General features: G+C 40.7%; 3 protein-coding genes across 3 annotated transcripts; all 3 read right to left on the reverse strand.

The window, feature by feature from the left end:
- msmbl (microseminoprotein, beta-like) lies at positions 1–1,597 on the reverse strand. Its single transcript, XM_028997001.1, has 4 exons — positions 1,249–1,597; positions 1,066–1,141; positions 657–777; positions 1–208 (listed from the first exon to the last, which is right to left on the reverse strand). Exons 1-4 carry the CDS (start codon positions 1,249–1,251, stop codon positions 46–48), a joined length of 363 nt encoding a protein of 120 aa, XP_028852834.1. The 5' UTR covers positions 1,252–1,597; the 3' UTR covers positions 1–45.
- A 1,573-nt stretch (positions 1,598–3,170) lies between these two features.
- Positions 3,171–9,307, reverse strand: kctd9a (potassium channel tetramerization domain containing 9a). Its single transcript, XM_028996183.1, has 12 exons — positions 9,137–9,307; positions 8,735–8,856; positions 8,584–8,627; positions 8,353–8,449; positions 7,960–8,018; positions 7,437–7,565; positions 7,261–7,328; positions 7,093–7,188; positions 5,079–5,228; positions 4,890–4,995; positions 4,666–4,799; positions 3,171–4,162 (listed from the first exon to the last, which is right to left on the reverse strand). The coding sequence occupies exons 1-12, from the start codon at positions 9,182–9,184 to the stop codon at positions 4,046–4,048; spliced, it is 1,170 nt and encodes a 389-aa protein (XP_028852016.1). The 5' UTR covers positions 9,185–9,307; the 3' UTR covers positions 3,171–4,045.
- Positions 9,308–18,818: 9,511 nt separating this feature from the next.
- npy8br (neuropeptide Y receptor Y8b) lies at positions 18,819–23,075 on the reverse strand. Its single transcript, XM_028996648.1, has 2 exons — positions 23,060–23,075; positions 18,819–20,891 (listed from the first exon to the last, which is right to left on the reverse strand). Exon 2 carries the CDS (start codon positions 20,768–20,770, stop codon positions 19,673–19,675), a length of 1,098 nt encoding a protein of 365 aa, XP_028852481.1. The 5' UTR covers positions 20,771–20,891; positions 23,060–23,075; the 3' UTR covers positions 18,819–19,672.
- Between the last annotated feature and the right edge of the window lie 128 nt (positions 23,076–23,203).

The following is a 23,203-nucleotide window of genomic DNA, read 5'->3' on the forward strand; positions in this document are numbered from 1 at the left end:
TCTTTGTTTTTAATTCTAAGCTACATTTTATGGTTGAGCATAAAATCATTGAAAAGTCATATTTTGTATTTCCAGAACATCATCATTTCCCAATGGGAAATGCGGACAGTCTGTGGACCGGTCTGACTTCTTAACCACTTGATATGTACATTTATTGTAGTCATACTCCACCACACAGTCAGAAGGAGCCTTGATCGAGCTTGGCAGTCTAAAAATGAAATGATTTTTAAAAAGGACAAATGAGGATTCAACAATTAAAAAAATGCTGCATCATTACATCATTCTGAATGAAGATGCCGTTGGTCCTTCATACAAAACATAATATTCATGTGGAATACAAGACTGAATTATTTAGGTCTTGGGAATCTTAACTATTCTTTTAAAATGACATCTGTCTATTTAGTGTTCACAAATCTGCATTTAAGGAATCTGTAAAAATACAGCAGAAGAAATTAGCATTTCAATGGAGAACACAGAGGAAACAGCATCAGTGCAGTTGTGACTACAAAAGTTTTCATTTTCAGGGCATCCTTACATCCACTGCACCTTCTAATGCCCTCTTCAAAACCAGTGATGCTAGATTTACACTATGAATATTTTACAGCACCTCAACTGATTCATTAGTACAAGCTGGGATGAAACCAGAAGCATCTTACCCATCACAGCACGATGTACCTTCTAACCCACAGCTACAATGAACGCATTTACTGTTCGTCCAGGAAGAGCCCAGTGGATGCCATGTGTTATCAAGTCCATCCTGGCACATCTTCATTGATCCTATATTGGGAAACTGGCATATTAGATGGAACCCTGTGTGTACTTTTCTTATTTTACTAATCTATAAACCAAAAATGTACACTCTACATGCTTTTTGCAGCAGGCCCCCATAACTCAAATGGCAGCTTCCTCTTTAAAGAATTATTAAATTAACTTGTAAACTTCTTATTGTCGAACTTGTGTACAGAATCTACAACAGAGTGAATAAAAACATTGTATTCATAGTTGAGGGTCCTAATGATGGTAATTGAAAGCTTGTTGTAAGTCGATCTGGATAATATACTGTACCTGGTGGTTTGGGGTCAACATAGCAGGCACTGTGAACCAGTGGAAGTAGAACCAGCAGGACCACAACTGGGGACCTCTTTACATAAAACCAGTAAATTTGGACAAATTTCAGCATTTTCAAAAATCCAATATTCAGATTTTACTACAATGATGAAAATATTTAAAGTTACATAGCACACTTACCATACTTACAAACCAAGGTCTCAATGAGGAAATGACTTGGTTTTTCAGAAGCAGAGTTGGACAATCAGAGGTGACAGTTCAGTCCCTCCCCTGTCTAACTCAGGTCAGAAGGGCAGTCAAATAAATGGAATGTTTGTGTTAGTCAGCTTACGTAATATTCTACTGTTTTTTTTACAAAATCTTCAAAGTGAAATGTATGCGCCTCACTAGCTTTACTACTGTACATGTCTTTAAAAGTACATTTTCATTCTATATTTTCATAGTTTGTGTAGTTAGCCATTTAATTATTTTTCTTCTGTCAATTGAAAAAAAAACAACGAATCATTTACATTCCTGATTAATCTTGATTAATTCTTAAGACCCAAAAATGCTGTGAACTGCACATCACATGGTACCGTGTGCATCAGACCCACAACACAATGTTTAATATTGATCTCAGTGAATAATTGCAGTGACTAAAACATGAATTTTATGAACAGTGAGATCAAGACAATATTGATCTACAAAGAATGAAGAAAATCTCACACACACACACACACATATATATTGTTTCTAACAGTCTTTTTATTCATCTGCTTCCTTGGTTGGAATAAGTGCAATAATCACAAAGGTAGGTGAATTCACGAGGGAAGCTAAACCATTATATGATATGATTAACTCCCTCTACACAATACATAAATATATTCTGCTATATACTAAAATAAATAGCATCTCCCCTTTAGCCAGGGGGTGAAAGTTTGTAGAACTTTGCCCTCTCAGTGCAAAATTCTACTTTGATTGCCTTCATGAGCTGCATAGGCATAGTACCTAAAAACATAAATCATAATAGGAATACAACAACAACAATGATAATGATAACAGCATCACAAATGCTTAAAGCTATAAAACATAAAATACTGACACGGTTAACTGTTCAGCTACACAAAGACAAATGAATGAGCTTATAAATAAAAACAAAAATCCACTGATATTCTTCAATTCCAGCAATTATGATATGATTTATCATTACTTTACAAGCTTTGTTTATATGGTCAAACATACATTCAGATATGGTTATATGATGATATGATTATAAAACAACTGGGCAAAGATTCTAACAGGAATGTTAAGATCTCAAATCTGATATATTCTCATTCAAATTACGCTTTGGAATTAAAGGGCATAAAAAACAAAGAAGAATCATGAGCAAATAAGAACATATGTATGGTTACAGGGTGTTGTACAGCTCAATCAATGGCAGAAAACACACACTTAGGTTGATCTAAAGGATTCTTTTGACTTTAACCTGCCAACTTACATCCGAAGCAGAACATGCTCGACTTGGACCAAAAGAGAGGTAGATCCACAGACAGACATCGCTTCACTTCATTCACAGTCATAAGTGTGGAGACTTGAGCGCAATCACCCTCAGGCTACTAGTGGCAAGGTGTGACAAGGTTCTTGCATATCTACAGTACTGTGCAAACGTTTTATGCAGAAGTGAAACTAGTTAACAGAGATTTTTAACTCTGATATTGTTACACACACACACACAGATTAGTTATTAAAAAGTGAAAATGACAATATTTTCATTTGATTTGAATAATCTCCTAAAAACAAAATCTACAGATGGAGAGCAATATTGTATTGCTGCTTGTAGACACATAATTATGTCATTGTTCTGTTATTGAAAATAAGAAATTCAGAAATAAATGTTCAATATTTGATATAAGCTACTTTTGGTACTTTAATTTTTACTGGTTTGTTTCCTCTGCACAGGAAAAACTGATCAGCGCGAGAGAGAGATGCGAGAGAGAGCGAGAGAGAGCGAGGAAGAGTCGCGGAGAGGCGCTCTGATCGCTCTCTCGGCCGCGTCTCGAGCTATCTCCTAGTCTCTCTCTCTCTCTCTCTCTCTCTCTCTCTCTCTCTCTCTCTCTCTCTCTCTCTCTCTCTCTCTCTATATATATATATATATATATATATATATATATATATATATGGCTTTCTTTTTAATCTGAACAGTTTATTATGATGGAAGCACAGTGTCTGAATGTCGACACCCTGAACTACATCCATATGGTATGGGCTACTCTTCCATTCATACTAGACCCTGAGCTACTATGCAACTATTACTAATACTTTTGTCTCCAAAAGCGATAATGTCTACTATAACACATGTGGTCAAACGGAGTTGACTGTAGTGTTCTACACAGATTTTTGGTAGCATACAAACTAAATATGTTTTGGTGCCATGGATACAAGAATAAATACAGAAATCAATATACAATACACAAAGTCAACAAGAACATTATCCTATTGAGGGACATCTGGGACATAAAGACAGATAACCCTGGTTGTGCACTAGTGCAATAGAATAAAGCTAAGATGAGGGAACTACGGGATCAGACCAGCACCTTCATGTATTGCATATCCTTCCAGGGATTTTAATGGGGCATACGGTGGGATGCTTGGTTTATACCAGTCTCCTCAGGATGTTCGCACAAAGCAGCAACTTGTCAAACCTTTACCTGTGCGTCATATACTTATACAGCCAACTTTTCTAGATAGAAAAATAATACCATTTTTAAAAAATGGACTACCTACTTCAGGTCTCTCTCCTGGCTGAATCACAAACCGAATGGGGTGACAAGCAGCGACGATTTGATATTTTCATTACACTGTGTGGTCTCGAGAACAATGGAGAGTGCAGCATACTTTTTTGTCCAACTTGAGAAGGTGCCTGGTTTGTGGGAACACTGCGTCATTTGCACTACATCGCTGGTCTGACACTCAGCATACGTCCAAGGGGCCGAGAGAGTTATCTGACGCTCTGGGACATGTGCAGTGGAGTCAGCATCTCTTCAAAAATTGCTCCTTTAACATTGGACCCTCTCAGGTTTGCTTCCTGCAAGTCGCAGCCTGACAAGTCGCAATTCTGTTGGCAGAGCAGTAGTATTCAGGGTAAAAAGTGCAACAGGCAAGTGTATGAATAATCACGTAAGCTTGGATATAAGACATAAAGTGGCTCTGCTGTGGGTGCGTTTAGGTTTCAACAGAAATATAATTTTGGATTTTTTAATTAGTCAAAGGTAAATTAATAAGTCATCTACATAACGTTAATGTGTCAAAATGATCTTAAAATAAACAGAAAAAGGCATTTAAATCATTAATAATAATAATTTGCATGCCAGTTAACCATTAGCGAAATCTCATGATCGTGACAGCTAATGACAATAGAAATAACAATAAAATAAAAATAAAAAAAACCTGAGCATTTCATCATGTCAGAAAAGTGAAGCCGCCGGAGGCACCACCGAACAATAGATGCTATATCCATATTTCTTTAACTGTGGGGTGGACCTACCACATGAACCTCAACATTCACCTGATCTGAACTGCTATTTCATTCCATATTTCCAATTAACCTTAAACCCTCACCTCAAGATCCGTTCCAGCCAGGGTGGCACCCCTCAAGTTGCAGTTCTTCAGCTTGGCATTCTTAAGGGTGGCTACACGCAGATTAATGCCAGTCATCTGGCTACCTTCCATATCAACTCCTTTTAGGTTAGCACCTTAATCAGGATGTTGAGAACAATGTAAAAGCATGATTTCATCTGTCCCAATGAAGACAAGCAAAACATTTTCTATAGCTTCTTAACTACCTTCTAAGTTTGCCTTGAGTCCAGAAGGGTCCTCAAAATTGCACCCCCTAAGAGATGCTCCTTCAGCATTTGTGCAAAGCATTTTGACCCCCTGTAAATTGGCAGCCTGTAAAATTTTTTTTTATAAATTATAGTAATCCCAGCTACACAATTTCAGTAATGAATCTCTGTGTGAAACAGGGAACTCACATCCAGGTTTGCGCCTGAGAGGTCTGCCCTCTCCAGGTTCGAGCAGCACAGGTTGGCGTGGGTGAGATTGCAACGACTCAGGTTGGCCATTTTAAAATTAATGTAGCGCAAGTCCAGACGAGAGAGGTCTGCGCCGCTGAAGTTCAGACCCTGCACAGACAAAGATAAGGAGCACAGAATTAAGCAGCCTGTCATTAGCCAATGGAAGCAGCAATTGTTCAGCATGCTAATAAAACATTCTGTCTTGACGGCCCCAGTGGTGACAAAGAAGCACAATTAAAAACAACGAGGACGCTGCTCATTCATATCTCCCAAATGGTTGTATGCTACTTCATCACGGCACCCACAGCCAGGCTCGCCCCGCCTCCATCCAGCCCCCCCAGGACGACGTGCCTCCTGGACAGTGTTGGGAAAATTACTTTAAAAATGTAATTTGTTACAATTGTTACCCTATTTAAAATGTAATTTTATAAAAGTATTATAAAATTATAAAACGAATTTGTTTTGTAAATTATGTATTAATATTCTTAACTTTTATCATTTTGTAACCTGGCAGTGTTCACCTAATATAGAAGTACTTAACATTGACTAGTTCAAAATTCCTTTGAATACATGAATTAACATTATTATAATTGCTCAATTAAATATAATAAAAATATAATAATATAATAAAAGCCACCACAAGGTCAGACTTCAGGCCTCTTTTTACTGTAAGCTAATACAGTTATAAACTACTAATAAATATTAAATAAAAATGTTCATACAATGCACCACATTTTACTCTTAATACTGGCTATCATGTGTTAAATTTAACAGCACTCATGCGGCTTTTAGACCAGTGAAATTATTGTCCATCTTGGTCATTTAGTTGCATATGTTATTGAAGCGTTGCACAGCTTTGACACCCATATTTGGTGCAATAGATTGTCTGAATGCTTATTGAGTTCAGAGAATTTTATTGTGGAAGTTAGTGTTAACAAGTGAGACTAGTTTTCTGTGTCCCGTGCATCAGACGGCAAGTTTTCAAACTGCTTGTGTGGCTTTTGTCATAACATTATATTAAACTAGCCAGTAATAAAGCACGACAAGTACTACATACATGTCACACTTTCACTAGTTATGGGGATAAAGTAAGTTGTGTTTTTAAAATGTCCCTTGCATTACATAGAGAATCGTCCTGTGTATGTGGCGCTCAATATTTAACAAAATTATCAGATTTAAAAGTGATCATAAAAAAGAAAAGAGTGTCTCTGCTACCAGAGGTGCTGAGGGCACATTGGAGCTGACAGCTCTGGAAACTCTCATAATTCGGAACTCTATTGGGGGATGGTATAACACCCGGCCACCTACTGCGTCTAAACATCAGCGCACGCGAGCCTGAGCATCATTTAAGCAATTTTCCTCTGCGCTCTGGGGGTTCGAAAAGGGGGTGAGGAGCCAGCGCTTGAGAGGGTAGCTGCTGTCACCTGCATTTTATTTAAAAATAAATAAATAAATAACATATCTTATATTAATATCATTATCTTACCAAGAAGCCTGCAATCTGCTCCCTACACTGATGTGTTCCAGGATAAACGAGTCATGTGTTGAACCAGGCCATCGTGCATGTTTGTCAGGAACATGTGAGTGTCACATTTATAGAACGCACATGTTTCTACTTACGTAAATAAGTCCATTTACATTTCAACAGCTGTGGTGCATAGAGTGAGAGTGTAGATTTAATTAAGAATAATACACAAGTAATTATTATATATGTAATAGTGCCACTCACATTTTTGCTCGCCCTCTTCACCCGCATTTCCCCCCCAAAATGTTGGCAAGCATTCATTTCACGTTTGAGTAAATATGCGGACATTCTGCAATCGGGTTTATTTCTAAAAATTGAAATGTATGCGCAGGAAGATGCATATCATTTAAGTCCTGTTTAGTGTATACGCAATTGTTATAAATGAGACCCCTGATCATGACATATGACAATAAGCTACCAATGAAGTCTTGCAAAAAATTACTTTACCTGACAGCGAATCTCAGATTTGGTGGGAGTGGCCAGGAGAAATCGCACAAACTCCTTCCGTGAAATTGGAGAGTGGTCCTCAGGAGGCTGGGAATTCTGATGGAAATGTTCATGCCATGTCACTGTATCAGCGTTTAACGGGATTTAAAGCACAAGCTGCAATGGTACCTTAATGGCAATTTCCAGCTGTTCCACCAGCTGCTCAATTCCAAAGAATCTGGCCTCCTCCAAAACCCCTGGTTTTTAAAAAGATGTAACAACTTCAACAAGCTCTCAAACACACAGTACTGAATCGAAAAATCACTAATTCATGGTTTTAAAAATAATAAAACATCAAATGAAACCTATCAGGTTGACTCCTTCGTTGACAATGAGCTGGCCATGCCGCAGGTAGTTCAGGATGGGTTCAAAATACTCCGGGCTGCGGTCAATTAGGTAAGCCCCGCGTGCGTCCTGCTTATTTCCCCATGCATCTAATTAAACATGAAAAGGGGCTTTTAATACTAGTGCAATATTATGCATATAAGCCAAAGAGGCGGCACCTTCCATCAATCTTAGATACATATAAAATGACTATGCTAGGCCTTTTTTACCCTAAGTGTAAGATATTATATCAACTGCTCTGTGGTGAGAATCAGTATAAGCATGTATTTAGTTTACTAATTTTAAGGGAATGGCCAAATTAATTACAGCTAAATTGTATACTGAGCTATTTTCACAAAAAATGTGACAATACAAATGAAATCAGTAACTCTCAGAAGACTATTTGTTCAGATTACTACAAGCCTGTTAACACATTCTTGGAAACTGACTGCTATCACATAATAACAGTTTAAAATGTTAAATGTTAATACTAATAAAAAGTACCTTTCTCCCGGAACATGTGAGCCAGCATGCTGTCTGGCTCCTTACTGACCAGAGTGCTTCTGGTGGAGTTAACCAGTGAAAATAACAAAAACACACACACACACACACACACACACACACACACACACACACAAAAAAAAAAAGGTCAATTACAGCTGAGAGGTGACGAGACGTCTGAAGTGCTGAAATTCTGCAATGGGTGCCTACAGTCTGCCCACCATCTACACATTTCAAACATCCATGGATTCAACCAATTCTATCTTTTATTTCCCAATTAATACAATGTAACAAGTGCAGATTATTTACAGTGGATGTGCACTGGTTATTTTTACAAGGGGCTGAGGGATCTGCACACCGGCTATTCTTGACAAACATCTTTTTAACCATACTTACCGTGTGGTTGTAAACAGACGACCGCCAATATTCAGAGTCAGCCAATCGGTTTGAGATCCAGGGGGTGATTCTGATGCCTTGACTTCACACTGAGGATCTTTAAAAAAGCGAAAGTGAAGTGTGAAGCTTTCTAGACCACCACTGACCCTAATTGGCCACATTGAACCATTTTTGCACAAAATAACTAATATGATGCCAGATTCAACGAACAAGGTGCATAAATTCACTCACCGACAAACTCATCCCCCTCCGAAACATACAGGACATCATCATCTCTGCAGAATAAATGTGACAGCATCTATAAGTCTACTGGTGGCACAAAGCAAGATCAATCCCACGTGCTCCTGTGCAGGGGAGTAGAAGTTCTGAGGAAGGAGCTCGCCTGATAAGCGCAATGTCGTCGATTAGTCCTCCTTTCCCATTGTACAGGCTGCAGGCTCGAATGCCCAATTTATTGCTGGCAACAGATAGCAGATCCGACAGAGTCCCGTATACAGCTACGACCTGACAAAAGGGGACATTGACAGGACAAATTTGTGAATTGACACAAAAACCAGACGTTTTGCTTGGAAGTAAAAAAAAACATTTTAAGAGGGTAACAGCATTTCAACATGGCAGGAAACAAACATGTTATCTGCCTCTGCTTGCTGCGTTGTAAACGGCACAGAATATATTGTCTTTTCCTGCTTTAAGGTGCCAAAGTTGATTGGTTCATTCAGACAGCAGTCTAGGGCTAACGAGGTAGCCAGCTAGCATGTGGAAGCCTGCATCAGCAGCTACGCACCTTTCCATTCTTCGAAGTTCCGTTGACAAACAGAGTTACTCTTCTCATTATTTCACGAAACGATGTCTAATGTGACGATACGAGTCATTTGCTTGTTGGTTAGTCCTAAACTGCAGTAGAACTATTCTTTGGTGGCTAGCTGAAGAAGACTTCCTGCTGCCAGCAGCCTGTCCGGAGTGCAGCGGCTGAGCGGACCAATCAGACGTCCGCTTTTTACTCCAACCTCACACACGAGCCAATAGCAAGCCAAGACTGACGGTCGGGCAAAATGTAGCAGCCAATGGGAGAAGAGGCTGCGGGATTTAATTATACATGACATCGACGGAGTGGAATTCGAACGCAAAGGGAAAGATGACTGGAGATTTAATCATACCCAGATGATTTTTTTCCCCTCTGCCATCATTGATGAGGGCAAGGAGATATAAACGAAATTTAGAAAAAAATGAATTATAAGTAGTAAAAGAGTAATAATAATATTTGATGTGTTGTTCTTATCACTCTTATCATTATTGTTACTATTGCTATTATTTTATATGTTATTAACCATTACCATTACAAAACAACACAATGATCTATTTCGCTTTTTTTAGGTTGAACACACTTACACAAACAAACGCTAGAGGTCATGTTAGGACAACTCAGCCTTCACTGCACATCCCAGCATCAATGTGTTTCAGTGTAAAAACGTTACATAGATCTAACAGGACATTTAATAGGACATCGAGGTCCACCTCACATTGGACAACACACTTACTAATATCTTATGGAAGGGATAAATTACATAAATAAATGTTTGCCCTTTGCCTTTGTTTAAGGTCAGACTGTCAACTTGTGTGAGACAGTACACAGTGTTAATAAAAGTCCTTACTCCACGAGATTCTTTACAGGTGAGTGAGTTTCAAATGGTTGCCGTGATTTTATCACCAATGAAAAGGGTGTTTTTCAAAAATATCAACACGTATTTCTCTACCCATTTGCATGCTGTGCAAACACAGAGGCCAGCTAATCGTGTATCTGGGCAATGCTGTTGACAAAGCGGCAGTGACTTGCACAGAATTTAACACTGTGCATGTGTGCTGTGATCAGGTAGCATGGACAGCATATTATACTCTTTGAAGAACAAATTAGATAAGGCACTACATGGACACCCGCTGGGCACTCCTCATATCTGCATCTCTCCCAGAGGTGAGGCAGACGGATGATTAATTCGTATTCGTGTATCAGTGCATGCTGTACACAGTAATGTACCTGTTTGTTATCACTCGGCCAAGCCTTGTTCATATAATATCGCTCGGAGTGGGCAGGAAATACTCCCGACAAATGTTATCGTCAGCTCAACATAAGTTTGAAACCCAAAAGCAATGTTCTGAAACTTTATTGTTGTTGATCAAGCGTTCTCCTCTTGATTACCTCAATACGGAAACAAAATGGTATTCTTATGATGATTTGATGCTATGGCCTTACAACTGAATAAACCATGGGTGGGTGCCCTTTCTAAGCACCATTACGAAATGCCCAATACAATACCCAAACATAATTTAGGTTGCTCTGCTGTTTATTATTTTAATATGTGATGTGCCATATAAAAAAATCATAAAAAAAAAACACAACAGAATAAATTCTTCCCTCTTATCAACAGTTAACAGTCAAGCCAGCCATTTCTTCTTCAGAAATATCCAGTGGCAAAAATGTTCTTGTTTTTACAAGAAAGTGTGATAAGTTTTACTCAGACCGTTTGCAGTTCTGCCGTAGTTCTGCCTCACAGAGACACAAATCGATTCATAAATCAGGTGGAATTTTCTGCAGTAACACTAGTTTTTTTTTTTTTAAATAAAAGGTTTCAGTGCATCTACACAGAGGGCTTGAAATAGCAACAATGGAACAATGGAGCAACGTGTAACAATTTCCACCAACAGTAGGGAGAGCGGGCCAGCAGTTGCACGTGGATGCAGGCGAAAGCAGCATCTGTTGACTGGAGATTCTGTTCATTTCTCTCAATCAAACATTGATTCTCTAGGCCAACCTTGAGGTGTAAACCGCTTCATATAATGTATTAATACCAGTGATAATAATTTAATTTCAGAAGAATAATCAGTCGCTGGATATGATGTGAAGCAGCTCAACATAATGCCACCTCATGCCCAGGAATCGCTAAAACACATCTACTAACTTTCATGTCTTTGTTGAATTCTTAACATTATCCAGCACAAATATACAGGTTACTTGTGGGTGGTAGTAGCCTAGTGGGTAACACACTCGCCTATGAACCAGAAGACCCGGGTTCGAATCCCCCTTACTAACATTGTGTCCCTGAGCAAGACACTCAGTGGGGACTGTCCCTGTAACTACTGATTGTAAGTCGCTCTGAATAAGGGCGTCTGATAAATGCTGTAAATGTAAATGTAAACTTGTAATTAGTGATGTAATTTCTTACGTATTTCTTAGCCACTATATTTAAATAAACAATATAGACCAATATGGAGAAATTGGGTTGAGAATAACTCACTATTTTTTGTGTCCCTGCCTGTGTTTGTTTACTAGTTTCTTTATCATCAAAAAATAAAAACACTAGGAACAAGGTGCACTAACACATGAATTAAATGTCTGCACTGTCACACATCTGTGAAATAAAATACATTTGAATCCAATATAAGACTTATGGTGAAGGACATGGGGGTTATGTGGGACTTCGTCAGAACAATATAAAACATAAAACAGGAACTTTCTCACTCACTCACTGTGCTCAGACTGGAGGGATGGTGACAGCGGGGCTAAATATAGAATCTAGACTAAACAAAAACACCCACTGAAAAATACAAGAATAAACTGTTCAACAAATCGAACTCGGAAACGATGCAGGACTACAGGTTTGTCTTTAGCCTTTTACTGTACACTCGCACAAAATTATAACAGAGAGACTCATTAGCCAGCATAGCTGTAAGACATTAGCTGACCTGAAAATGACACTGAAGTCTGGCGACTCTCTTGGTACCAATTTTGGAATAAGATTAAGCCGGCTATGGATTATTCCCGAGTCACCAATATTAATAATGCACTGGCAGGGGTCCTGCACAGTGCCACACATATATTAAATGTGCAATTTACTGTACAATGGAAATTTTTTTCCAGGAGATTCCATTATGGCCTGAATGTTTTAATGGAATTGCTAAGAGGGCTATTAAGATTTGCATTGATGTCTCATTTAACATAATTTAATATAATTATGGGTTTCTATCCAATAGCGACCGTGACCAAGGAGCTGTAAGGAGCTGTGACCAAATTCTGTAAATGTAAATGCTGTAAATGTAAATGTAAGGAGCATGGTGCAATGTTATCAGCATCATCAGTCCTTTTTTTTCACCTGTCTTCTTCTTCTTTTTCTACAGAACTAAGATCACTAAGACTAATTTCTGGACTTGCCTTGGAAATCCAACTGTTTGATGATAATTCAGTCGTTTTCTAGCATAATGAACTCAAGAGTGTCTCCAGGCTTTAATGAGTATGTTAATAAGAATGATTTGATCTATGATTTTGGCCACAGAATGGTTCAAATGGTTAAATCCTGAAGTGCAGTCTCACTCTAGCCCTATTCCACTTCTATTTTACTCAGGAGTTCTTGAAAACGTCTGTTTGGATGAAGTCCGCAATGAGAGCAAGATTATGTTAGTAGACAGTGGAGAGTGTTCAGATTGTTGTATCTGTGCGCTGACTAAGTGACTGGTGGAAACTGTTACTAAGCAACTAGAGAGGGATGCAAAGGGGGCAACCACCTCCCAGGCAGCTGTCACCATCCATGAGGGAGGTGACAGTTGGATATAAATGTATAGCAGACATAAGCCATAGCTATAAAGTAGCCAAATATATGCTAATTATGTCAGTTTTTCCTGCATCGTCTATTTGAAGACATTGTAAATTGCATTATGAACAAGACATGCCGATGACAAGATGAGTAGAAATGTTTTTCCTCTGAATGTCAGGCCTTTGAGACAGTTAGAAATATCATGGAAACACCGCAGCACACCATAAATAAAACATAAGAGTGCTGCAGCTCTGATCTTTTTTTTAAAGGAAGTCTTTGAAAAAAACAGGGAATAAATAATGAATGCATTTCCTCAGCATGAGAAATATAAAACAAAACCGAGCAAAGGCATGGGAGAGACGCTTGGGTCAAATAGATAACGATATCTGTCACAATTTGACCCCTGACCATGTTCATCCTGCCTCTGCAAGACTTGACGGTGCATACAGAGCGTCTTTCGTGATATCAAACCTGATTGTAACCATTCTACAATGTCATTCAGACGTATGACAAAAATGCACTGGTCATAGGTTGAATACATTGCATCTTACAAACAGTGCTCTTCCTTTCCGATTGTTTGCACATAGCAACATGTTTGCATGTTCTCCCCACATTGATGTGGGTTTCCTCCAGGTTCTCCGGTTTCCTCCTGCTGACCAGGGACACGGACACTATGTGGACTGGAGTCTCTGAATTGCACCCCCCGTCCTGCGCCCAGTGTCCTGGGATGGGCTGTGACTGCCATGACCCTGAGTAGGACCAAGCAGGGAGTGAGTGAGCATTATGTCTGAGAATTTAGATACCAAAGAAAAACTCTATCAGAATAGATCTTTGCATTGTATAAACCGCTTTGCAGTGTGTCTGCTGCTAGACAAATAAGAAACAATTATAGAGAAGAGTTAGGTCAAAGGCGTCCTTGGGATTTACATATCTAAATAAATAAGAAAGAATGAATCTGTCTCTTGAAGAAGATAAATTACCCTTTTGTTGGTGTATAATTATTTCTGTCAGCCAGAATACGACCTGAAATGAAGTTTTTATGTTAAATTTGGAGGAGCTCTCCTGCGATTATTCAGCGATGATTGAATTGTCCACACCAATCATTTTGAGATGAAACGGCAGTAACTGGATCTAGCACAGAAGTGAAAGGCAAATGGATCGTATCTGTCCTCACTATTGTCAATGGTCACACCAATACGTCACCTGCACAAAGATCATTAAAATGTTTGTTTCTGTTTTTATCCATTTTAAAGCATTTTTTAAAATGACATTAATTTACCAAGCAAAAACTCAATGGTGTATTTTTTTTATCAGATATGCAGTATATTTACTATCAGGGGTTTTAAATGGGCAGAGAGAAGTTCTTCTTTCGTTTGACGCATTCAAAAAGGCCTTTACAGTTTCTCTGTGTTTGTTGATCTCCCCTTTCTTTTTCTATATTAATTTACGCAGAAATGAATACATTTCAGACATACATGCATTCTGTATGATTTCAGCTATTTCCTCCTCTACCTCTGATAAATATTTCATTGTGTGGAAGGCATGGGAATGCAGGTCTGAGCTGAGCTGAGCTGAAAAATTGCCTTTTACTGTTTAGGAATTGGCCACCAGAGGCCCGCCAGCACTTTTGATGAAAAGGTATTTTGATGTAAAATTTAAGTCTCGTCTAGTGTTGTTCTGAGCACTTGATCACAAAAGTGACATCATTGTTTTTAAAACTGAATCGTTATAGGATAATGGATTCAGGGACCAGCAAAAACTTTACATGAACAATTGATCTTCACTACTTATTTTAATTGAGGAAGCCCAGTCCTGGCCACTACAACTGCTTAGGTGTTTGGATAAATATGAGTTTATATGTTAATTTGTTCATTTTCACATAGCAATCAGACAATTTTGTGTAAAACCTGTAGTTTTTCTGGTTATTCCACACAGTCTAGAGAGGACTGTCACATGTAGCACCAGGTTCCGGAGAAACGTTATTTGGTTTCACTATGTACTGTAGCTAAAATGACAATAAAGCTCAGTTGAAATTGAACTTTTGCCCTGAAGCATTTCATTTTTTTCCATTTCACATACAGTAGGCTCACTCACTCTTGCTCACATGCAAAGTCTGAATATCATCCTACACTTCTACAATAACGTATCTAATACTTTATGCATGGGGACTTGCTGACAGACGCAGATATTTCACATTCAGATCCGGCTCATGGACATGGCTCAACACAATGAGTGAATTCCAAGATGTTCATGTCTTCATATTCAGGTCAATTGCAAATTCAAATTATAGCCCACAGAATGTGTTGATTTGAGCTTGTCTTTAAATCCGATTCTTTGATGATACCAACCAGTGATTATCTGATTGTTGAGTAGTATTCTATAATTGACACTTAATTTGCAAGCTCTTGAGGTTAATTCAATAGAAGAATGTTGGTTATTTTGTCTTTATCTCATTGTCTCCATTAGATGTGGGGACTTCTGATAACAGGGATCCAAGTGCTTGGGATGCCAATGGACATTTCAATGACTGCAGACATCCTTCAAGTGATGGGCTAAATTGCATTAATGTGACGCTATAACATGGTGCTGTCCGACCTTGGTAGGATTTCGCAGCTGTCACTTGGAATCTTGTTTACCTTTTGGGATGCATCAAATCATCCTGCAGAGCGCAATAATTTTGCCCGGCCTCCGAGGATCCTGTTGGTGTCGTTGCCGGTGGTCTCACTTTTAACCGACCATTTCAGGGGCAATGCGCATCAAAAGACGCTGCTTCAAGTGCTTTTTGCCCAACTGAGCAAGGCCGAGAGTGATGTGGGTAATTACCCTCAGACACAACACAGGGCTGCCCATCACTGTGATGAAGTCCACTGGTTCTAAGAATAACCGGTATGTGTGGTTCCATTTCTTCAAATCTTTCCACTGCTCTTCCGTTTCTGCTTCACATAGATAACAGTTCATTCCTGAAACTGTAAAGTGAGGAGAAAATTAGTTCATGCTGTAATACGACACTGACTTCTTACCACCAAAATATTTATACGGTTCTGATAAAAGAGTTTATGTGATTTTATTTTTATATTCTGTTTATCTACTCCGACCAAACCTGGTGCTACTTAGTCAGAGAAATCTACAAACAATGAATGACACGGCGGCACTTTAGTAGTAGCAGAAAATTAGTCGGAGCAGGTGTAAGTGCCTGAGAAAACCGAAGCAGCCTGAAATATATCTATATATATTATTATAAAAATCTCATATGTGCAGGCCAAATGTTTGGACACACTTTCTCATTCAATGTGTGTTCTTTATTTTCATGCCCATTTACGTTGGTAGATTCACTGGAGGCGTCAAAACTACGAATGAACACATGTGGAGTTACGTACTTAACAAAAAAAGGTGAAACAACTGAAAACATGTTTTATATTCTAGTTTCTTCAAAATAGCCACCTGTCACGGGTGGGCTGGACATGGCATGAAGGAGGACGCATTTGCACGATTTCATGCGACAGGGGTTTGACCCGACGGCGAACAGACACGAACAGGATAGTTATATACAATTATATAAATATACACCAGGTGAACACGATCAGGGAACATTACACAGGACGAACATGAAACTCCGGTCCAGACTACGGATCCGGAGTAACCCCTGCCGGTCCAGATCATGACATCGCCATTTGCTCTGATTACTGCTTTGCACACTCTTGCCATTCTCTCGATGAGCTTCAAGAGGTCGTCACCTGAAATGGTTTTCCAACAGTCTTGAAGGAGTTCCCAGAGGTGTTTAGCACTTGTTGGTCCCTTTGCCTTCACTCTGCGGGTCAGCTCACCCCAAACCATCTGAATTGGGTTCAGGTCCGGTGACTGTGGAGGTCAGGTCTCCACTTTTTGTTAAGTACATAACTCCACACGTGTTCATTCATAATTTTGATGCCTTCAGAGAGAATCTACCAATGTAAATGGTCATGGAAATAAAGATGACAATGATCATGCACCATATATTTACATTTATATGCATAAATACAACCCAGAACTGACTGAACTACTTTATACTTGCTTTCCTTTCTCCGTAGCTTCCCACTGCTCTGTGAGCTCACGTTACCCCACATCAGAGTGTGTCAGCAGACACTGCAAATCTGATCACTTGCATCCTGGCATCTGATGATCACAGCTCACGCGTATGTTATCAGGATGTTAACTCCAGCATCAGAATGGTCTTCAGGCTATGGAGTCAGAGTGCATAATCCTCCATAGTGGTTTTGCTCGCACTGCTCTACAAGGATGCCTCATGCATCTCGCAGTCACATTAGAGAAGAGAATCTATATAGTAAATCTTATTTAATGTCAGAACCATACAACCAAATGTGCTGCCTAATAGAAAGAGCTAAACAAATGACTTTTGCATTTATCCTCAAGAACTCATCATTCGGATTTGTTTGGAGCAAAGTTTAAAATGTCTATCATTAAAAGAGAACGTTAAGCATTAAAAGGAGCTTTGTCTGGCAGGTGATGTGCTGTGATGTCTAATGGGATGCATGGCCTAAATTTGACACCTTAAGGCATAAATCAGTCTAAGGATGCAAATCTGAAGAGGGCCAGGCACAGCAGGAGATGCGTAAACAAGGATTGCTGTGCAAAAAAAAAAAAATATCCACTTAATGTGCTCCCTAGACCCTTCTTGGGCTTTTCATGTGCAAAAAGATCTTGTTTTGCATGTTATTTTATGTAGAACTTTGGGCAAATAAGGCCAAGAGTGAGTGTGCGATATATCAAAAAAACTCTACGTAAAGAAGCTTCTTCCATGTGTGATGTAGTAAATTATTATATCGTGACTATTGATAATTGTTAAAAAGACAGAATCTACTTCACTTCCAGGTTTGCTTCTCTGCTTCGTTCCAAGAAGACTGCACATCCAGAAAACTCTCCAGATTTATCCACGTTTTGATACGGTTGAATTAAATAACTACAATAAACTTATAATCACTGCTATAATCAAACTCTCATCCATCTTGGTCTGAGAGTCCTCTTCGATGCCTTGTTACAACACGCAGAGGTCAAAGTTCCACAAAGTTCCACTGTGACCGCGGTGTCCGCAGAGGCTCGCGGAGAGTTTTGCTTCGCCATGCCGCTCGCCACAAGAAACAAGTAACCGCCTGTCCTCAGGATTGGCATATATAAAAAGGTACAACAATACCATGCAGAATCCAGAATGAGGAAGTGGCATATTGGAGCAGCCACGGCTCCTCCCATTTTAAAAACAGTTAAAAAAAACACGATTAAAGCTTGAGTTCTGGGTAACAGAAATAACTACCAACCAAATAAATTGGTAGTTCGTTTCACTTCTTCAAGATAATGATAACCACCAAATCGTTCTTTCTTGTTTTATCTAGTTATAAAAATCCTGAAGACACCCTTGACCTTACACTGAGTGCCCTGAACTCAGGGTAAATAGTGTCTTTTGTTTTTAAATGCATTGTCTGTATTACCCATAAAGTATTTGATTAAACAATGTGAACTACATTAAGACGATATATGATATACATTAAAAACAGTAAAGCATGAGAGTAAAAAAAGGGTACGAGGCAGATATGTGTATATCAATATATATGGTATAGGCACCTTATATTGCTTATATTTAATGAACATTGAACCTGGCACATTCATGCAACATTCCAGTAAAATGGACTGTTGGCCTATAGTAATGTCAGAAAACGTTGAAAATTACTCTGATGTCAATAAAATGTTTTACATACACAGGCCCAGGGTATCACTTTTCGCAGGAAAAAACTTTAGCAAGCTAGCAAGACAAAAATTCACTTTTATTTAAAGCATTGCTACATAACCATCACATCTGAAAACATGGTACATTAAAGTGCTTAGAACTTGCCAAGATATCGATATAGTCATTGGGTATGCTTACAATACTTACAAGGACCAGAAACAGATGCTGACAGATGTAAAAGTGTTGTTACCGGTCCGCTTCTTTTTGAGAATGTGAACATACTGTATGCAGTTGATGGAACTGGTAAATACCAAAAGAGACTGAATTGGATACAACTTCTTCTGGAATCATGGAACGGACTTGAGGAACGGAAATTGGAAATCAAACCTGGAGGAGAATAGGTGTTCCTGAACTGGATGTATTTAATGATGTATTTAAGCGACGCTCCCTGTAGAGCATTTCTTGAAGTGACAGTCGGGTCCCTTAATTGTTTTAGCCATGACGCCTTTGTGATGAGTGGTTCTTGAGTGGTTGGTACTGGGTCAGTCGAGATTCCTGGGCAATTCCTCCCCTGATTCCCTGGCACTGGAAAGAATACATGCAGGTTATGTGAATTTTGTTAAGCTAAATTGGCCGTGGAGCATGACTGTCATTGTTCCTGCCCACACACACACACAAAATAACATGGATTGAATAGCAGAGCATTTTACAAGCTGAAAAATGGCAAGAGAAATCCATTTGGAGGGAGATTTTGCACTGGACCACTTTTTAAGAATGCTAAAAAGTTTATTGAATCTGCTAAAGCAGGATCGCCTCTTCATTCTACTGCGCAGAAAGACACTGGATCTGCCTCAGCTCTCCAGTCCATGCTGTCGGTCAACAGAAACACAGTCCTGTACTAACAGAGCGTTTGTAGAACCAAGTCCGCACTTCTAAGGGAGTTCGGGTGAGCGGGAGATACTATGAAGCATATACAGCGTCCCCCGTCTCCGTCCACCGTTGCTCGTAATGTGACGGCGTCTCAGGCATTCACACTGACTGAGCCGTTGCTCAGCATGGAGTTCTTGGTGGTGCCCGTGCTGACGGTGGAAAGCGGGAAGCTCTCATAGTCCTCTGGCATCCTCCAGCAGCGGCAACGGTACAGCATGGCTTTCAGCTCCTTCTGAAAGTTGTTGTTGAGGAAGCCGTAGACGATGGGGTTGATGCACACTGACACCATGGCCATGAGGTGGCAGACAGAAAAGATGGCGTTGTGGTGGCACATCGGTATGGCCTTGTGGTTCCAATCAAACACGGTGTTGAAGATAGTCAGTGGGAGCCAGCAGATGGCGAACAGCGCCACAATCGAGGCCAGCATGATGTTAACCCGCTTGGAGCCCTTGGCCTTCTTCTGCCGTGCATGGCGGGCCCTCTCCACCATGTCTTTTCTTCGGCGCAGACGCAGGAAGATGCGGAGGTAGCAGAGCAAGATGAGCACGAGGGGCACGCAGTACTGGAAGAGCAGCAAGCTGGTGGTGTACGCCAGCCGGTACCCCTCCGACGGCCACTCCTCCAGACAGAGTACGTGGTCGGCATAGGGGGCGAAGGACAAAGTGAAGTTGTAGTCGGGCAGATTGGTGAGGACGGAGAAGGACAGGAACGGCACGGAGATTAAGCAGGCCACTACCCAGATGATGGCCACAGCCAGGTAGGAGTGTCCCACCAACGGCTTCCAGCCCGTGGGGTGGATGATGAGCTGGTGTCGCTCCAGTGCGATGAAAACCATGGACAGGATGGAGACGGTGATGGAAATGCACTGCACGAACGGCGAGATCTTGCACAGGACCTCTCCCAAGATCCAGCTGTCCATTAGAGTATATATGAGTGTCACTGGAAGACAGATGATGCAGACGAGGATGTCAGAGCAGGACAGGTTGGCAATGAAGATGTTGGTGACGTTGCGCAGCTCCTTCTGTTGCGTAATGACCAGGACGAGACAGGTGTTGCCAACGAGGCCGACCGCAACCACTATGCTGTACGCCACAATTAACAAAGTGGTGCCACTGACTGACATCTGACAGTCGTCCACCCACAGCATCTCTGCCAGCCATTCGTGAGTGCTGTTGTTACCGACGGACATGTTTGCGACAACTCGGCTGGTGCGGCGCTATGACGCTGTGCGAGTGCAGGCGCACAAGGTTTCGGTTCCACTTCAGTTCGCCAAAGTTGCCATCGTGTCCTCGTGCAATCCTGTTATTTTCCTGAATGAAACAAAAGCAAGAATAACATGATTCAGTGTCATTTGGACAATTTAGGATAAGATAAAGTTGAAAAGCTAAAAAAAATTGTGATGGATAATGAATCATTTCTGCAAGCGAAAAACAGGAAAATTGCTTCATTGAAATTCACGGGATTCCATGGAGTCATTTATCTACATATCTGCATGCCGAATCTAAGTGGGGACAATGACAATAACTCTGCATCCCAACAAAGTAAGTAAGTGAAGTGATTGTCACATGTGATACACAGCAGCACAGCACACAATGCACACAGTGAAATGTGTCCTCTGCATTTAACCCATCACTCTGAGCGAGCAGTTGGCAGCCATGACAGGCGCCCGGGGAGCAGTGTGTGGGGACGGTGCTTTGCTCAGTGGCACCTTGGCGGATCGGGATTTCAAGCAGCAACCTTCTGATTACAGGGCCGCTTCCTTAACCACTAGGCCACCACTGTCCCCCAAAGGGACGGAAGGCCAGCGATCTCTCTGTCCGGCTCTCTTGGCTAACGCACCACTTTTTCTCCACAACAATTTGCTCCGAACGTCTTTCTTGAAGCGCTGCTGAACAACTCGGCGGGTTTGATTTATAGCAGGTTTATGAAAAAATGACACGGTACAACGAACAAAAAGGGAAAAATATCCATTTGACACCCAGGCGCTTTACCAACTAGTAATTTAAAAGTCAGTAAAAAAAATAAATTATTAAGAAAAAAATTTTATTATCATAAAATATAATTATAATAACGCCAAACTTGCTGATTAACCAAGTTCTGTAAATCAAAGCTGGACGGAGTCATCAATTGTCCACGAGGGTTTAGGTGACTCAGTCACGCCAGCAGAATTTTCATCGAGGTTGCCTGCGAAGAATGTAAACCGGACCTACAACGCACCTCACAAGCTCGTACCGCCACGGTGCCATTACGATACCCGGAGCCCTTTCTCTAGCCGTCCGGCGTATTGTGCGTCAGGCTCTGTTGGCGAGATAATAGGCTTTTTAATTGTGTTCACACTTGTCCAGGTACTTGAACGGGCTTCCACTGTGCGCACCACCCGCCGCGTCTGCGGGCCACGTTTGATTTATTGCATCTTGACAGAAATGTGAACGGCGTAATTCTGACACGTGGAAATGGCTTGTACCGCTGCCATTAGAGTACGATGATAAGAGGCTGTGGTTAATGAGCCGGGCACAACACATTAAACTATTTGTGTGTCTGTGTGTGTGTGTGTGTGTGTGTGCATGCCTCTCTTTATGACCGAATACAAATGTGCGGGTTAGAGGCGGGGAGGAAAACTGGTTCTCTCCAGCAGTGACTGACAGAAAGCACAAGGATTGAGGAGATATCACGTTATTGTGGCACTTACAAAAAAAAAAAAGAATATATCAGGGCTTCGTTCCCTTTTCCACCCTCAGCCAGCGACCCTGACGGACCCTCGTTGACCCCCCTCTGGGACAAAATCTAGATTAATCACGTAGGACCTTTTGAAGCTAAACTGCATTTGATCTGCCACACATAACCCAGAATGTCTCCAGGGCACAAAGAAACATCTTACGGATTTTACTCCGCGAAACTTCCATTCGTTATCATGTAATTACAGACAAACTTTCTCAACACACGACGTGCCATGAGCCCTGGGCGGCTGAAATCGCTCCTTCAAATTAAAGCAGCCTGACGTGGGAGGAAATCATCTCTTTTTTTTTTTTCATTTGTATTCCTCACAGGAGATCTTAAGGTCTCTCTTTAATCACGCTTTGGGCCCCGGAGCTGTCGGGGGGGGGGAAATTGTTCCTCTTTTGCGGGCCTCATCTTCGAAACTTTCCCTTTCATAAGAGGCGGGTTGAGCAGAGGTCTCCTGATTGTTCTGTTTTGCACAGCATCACTTCTGAAGCGAAGTTACCTCTGAAAATAATTAGCCATTTTTCATCCAGAAAGTAAGTGTGGTGCTTTCGTCCTCACCCGCTTTTCATCATCACCCGATGTTCTGAGCACTTACGCCAATTTATACAATACAGCCCTAATTATTAAATGGCACTTTAGAGAGGCTCTTAGCCTGGAACTATAGATCTATAATGACAAACAAATGGGCACAAGCTTTGGGTACGGAGGTTCAAGGCTTCGGTGACGGTCTAATCACCTACTGCTTCAGCTCTACCTGCGGCGTGAGCTCGTCCTGGCCGGAGCGGCCGTAATGAAGTGGTAAACCCCGGCTTTGAGGGCCGATTGTGGAGCAAACCGGATCTCATTCCCTGGGTAAACACAAGGAGGCCGATCGGGCGGATGACTTCCCCTTAGAACC

Source organism: Denticeps clupeoides, chromosome 11, assembly GCF_900700375.1.
Source record: "Denticeps clupeoides chromosome 11, fDenClu1.1, whole genome shotgun sequence".
NCBI lineage: Eukaryota > Metazoa > Chordata > Actinopteri > Clupeiformes > Denticipitidae > Denticeps > Denticeps clupeoides.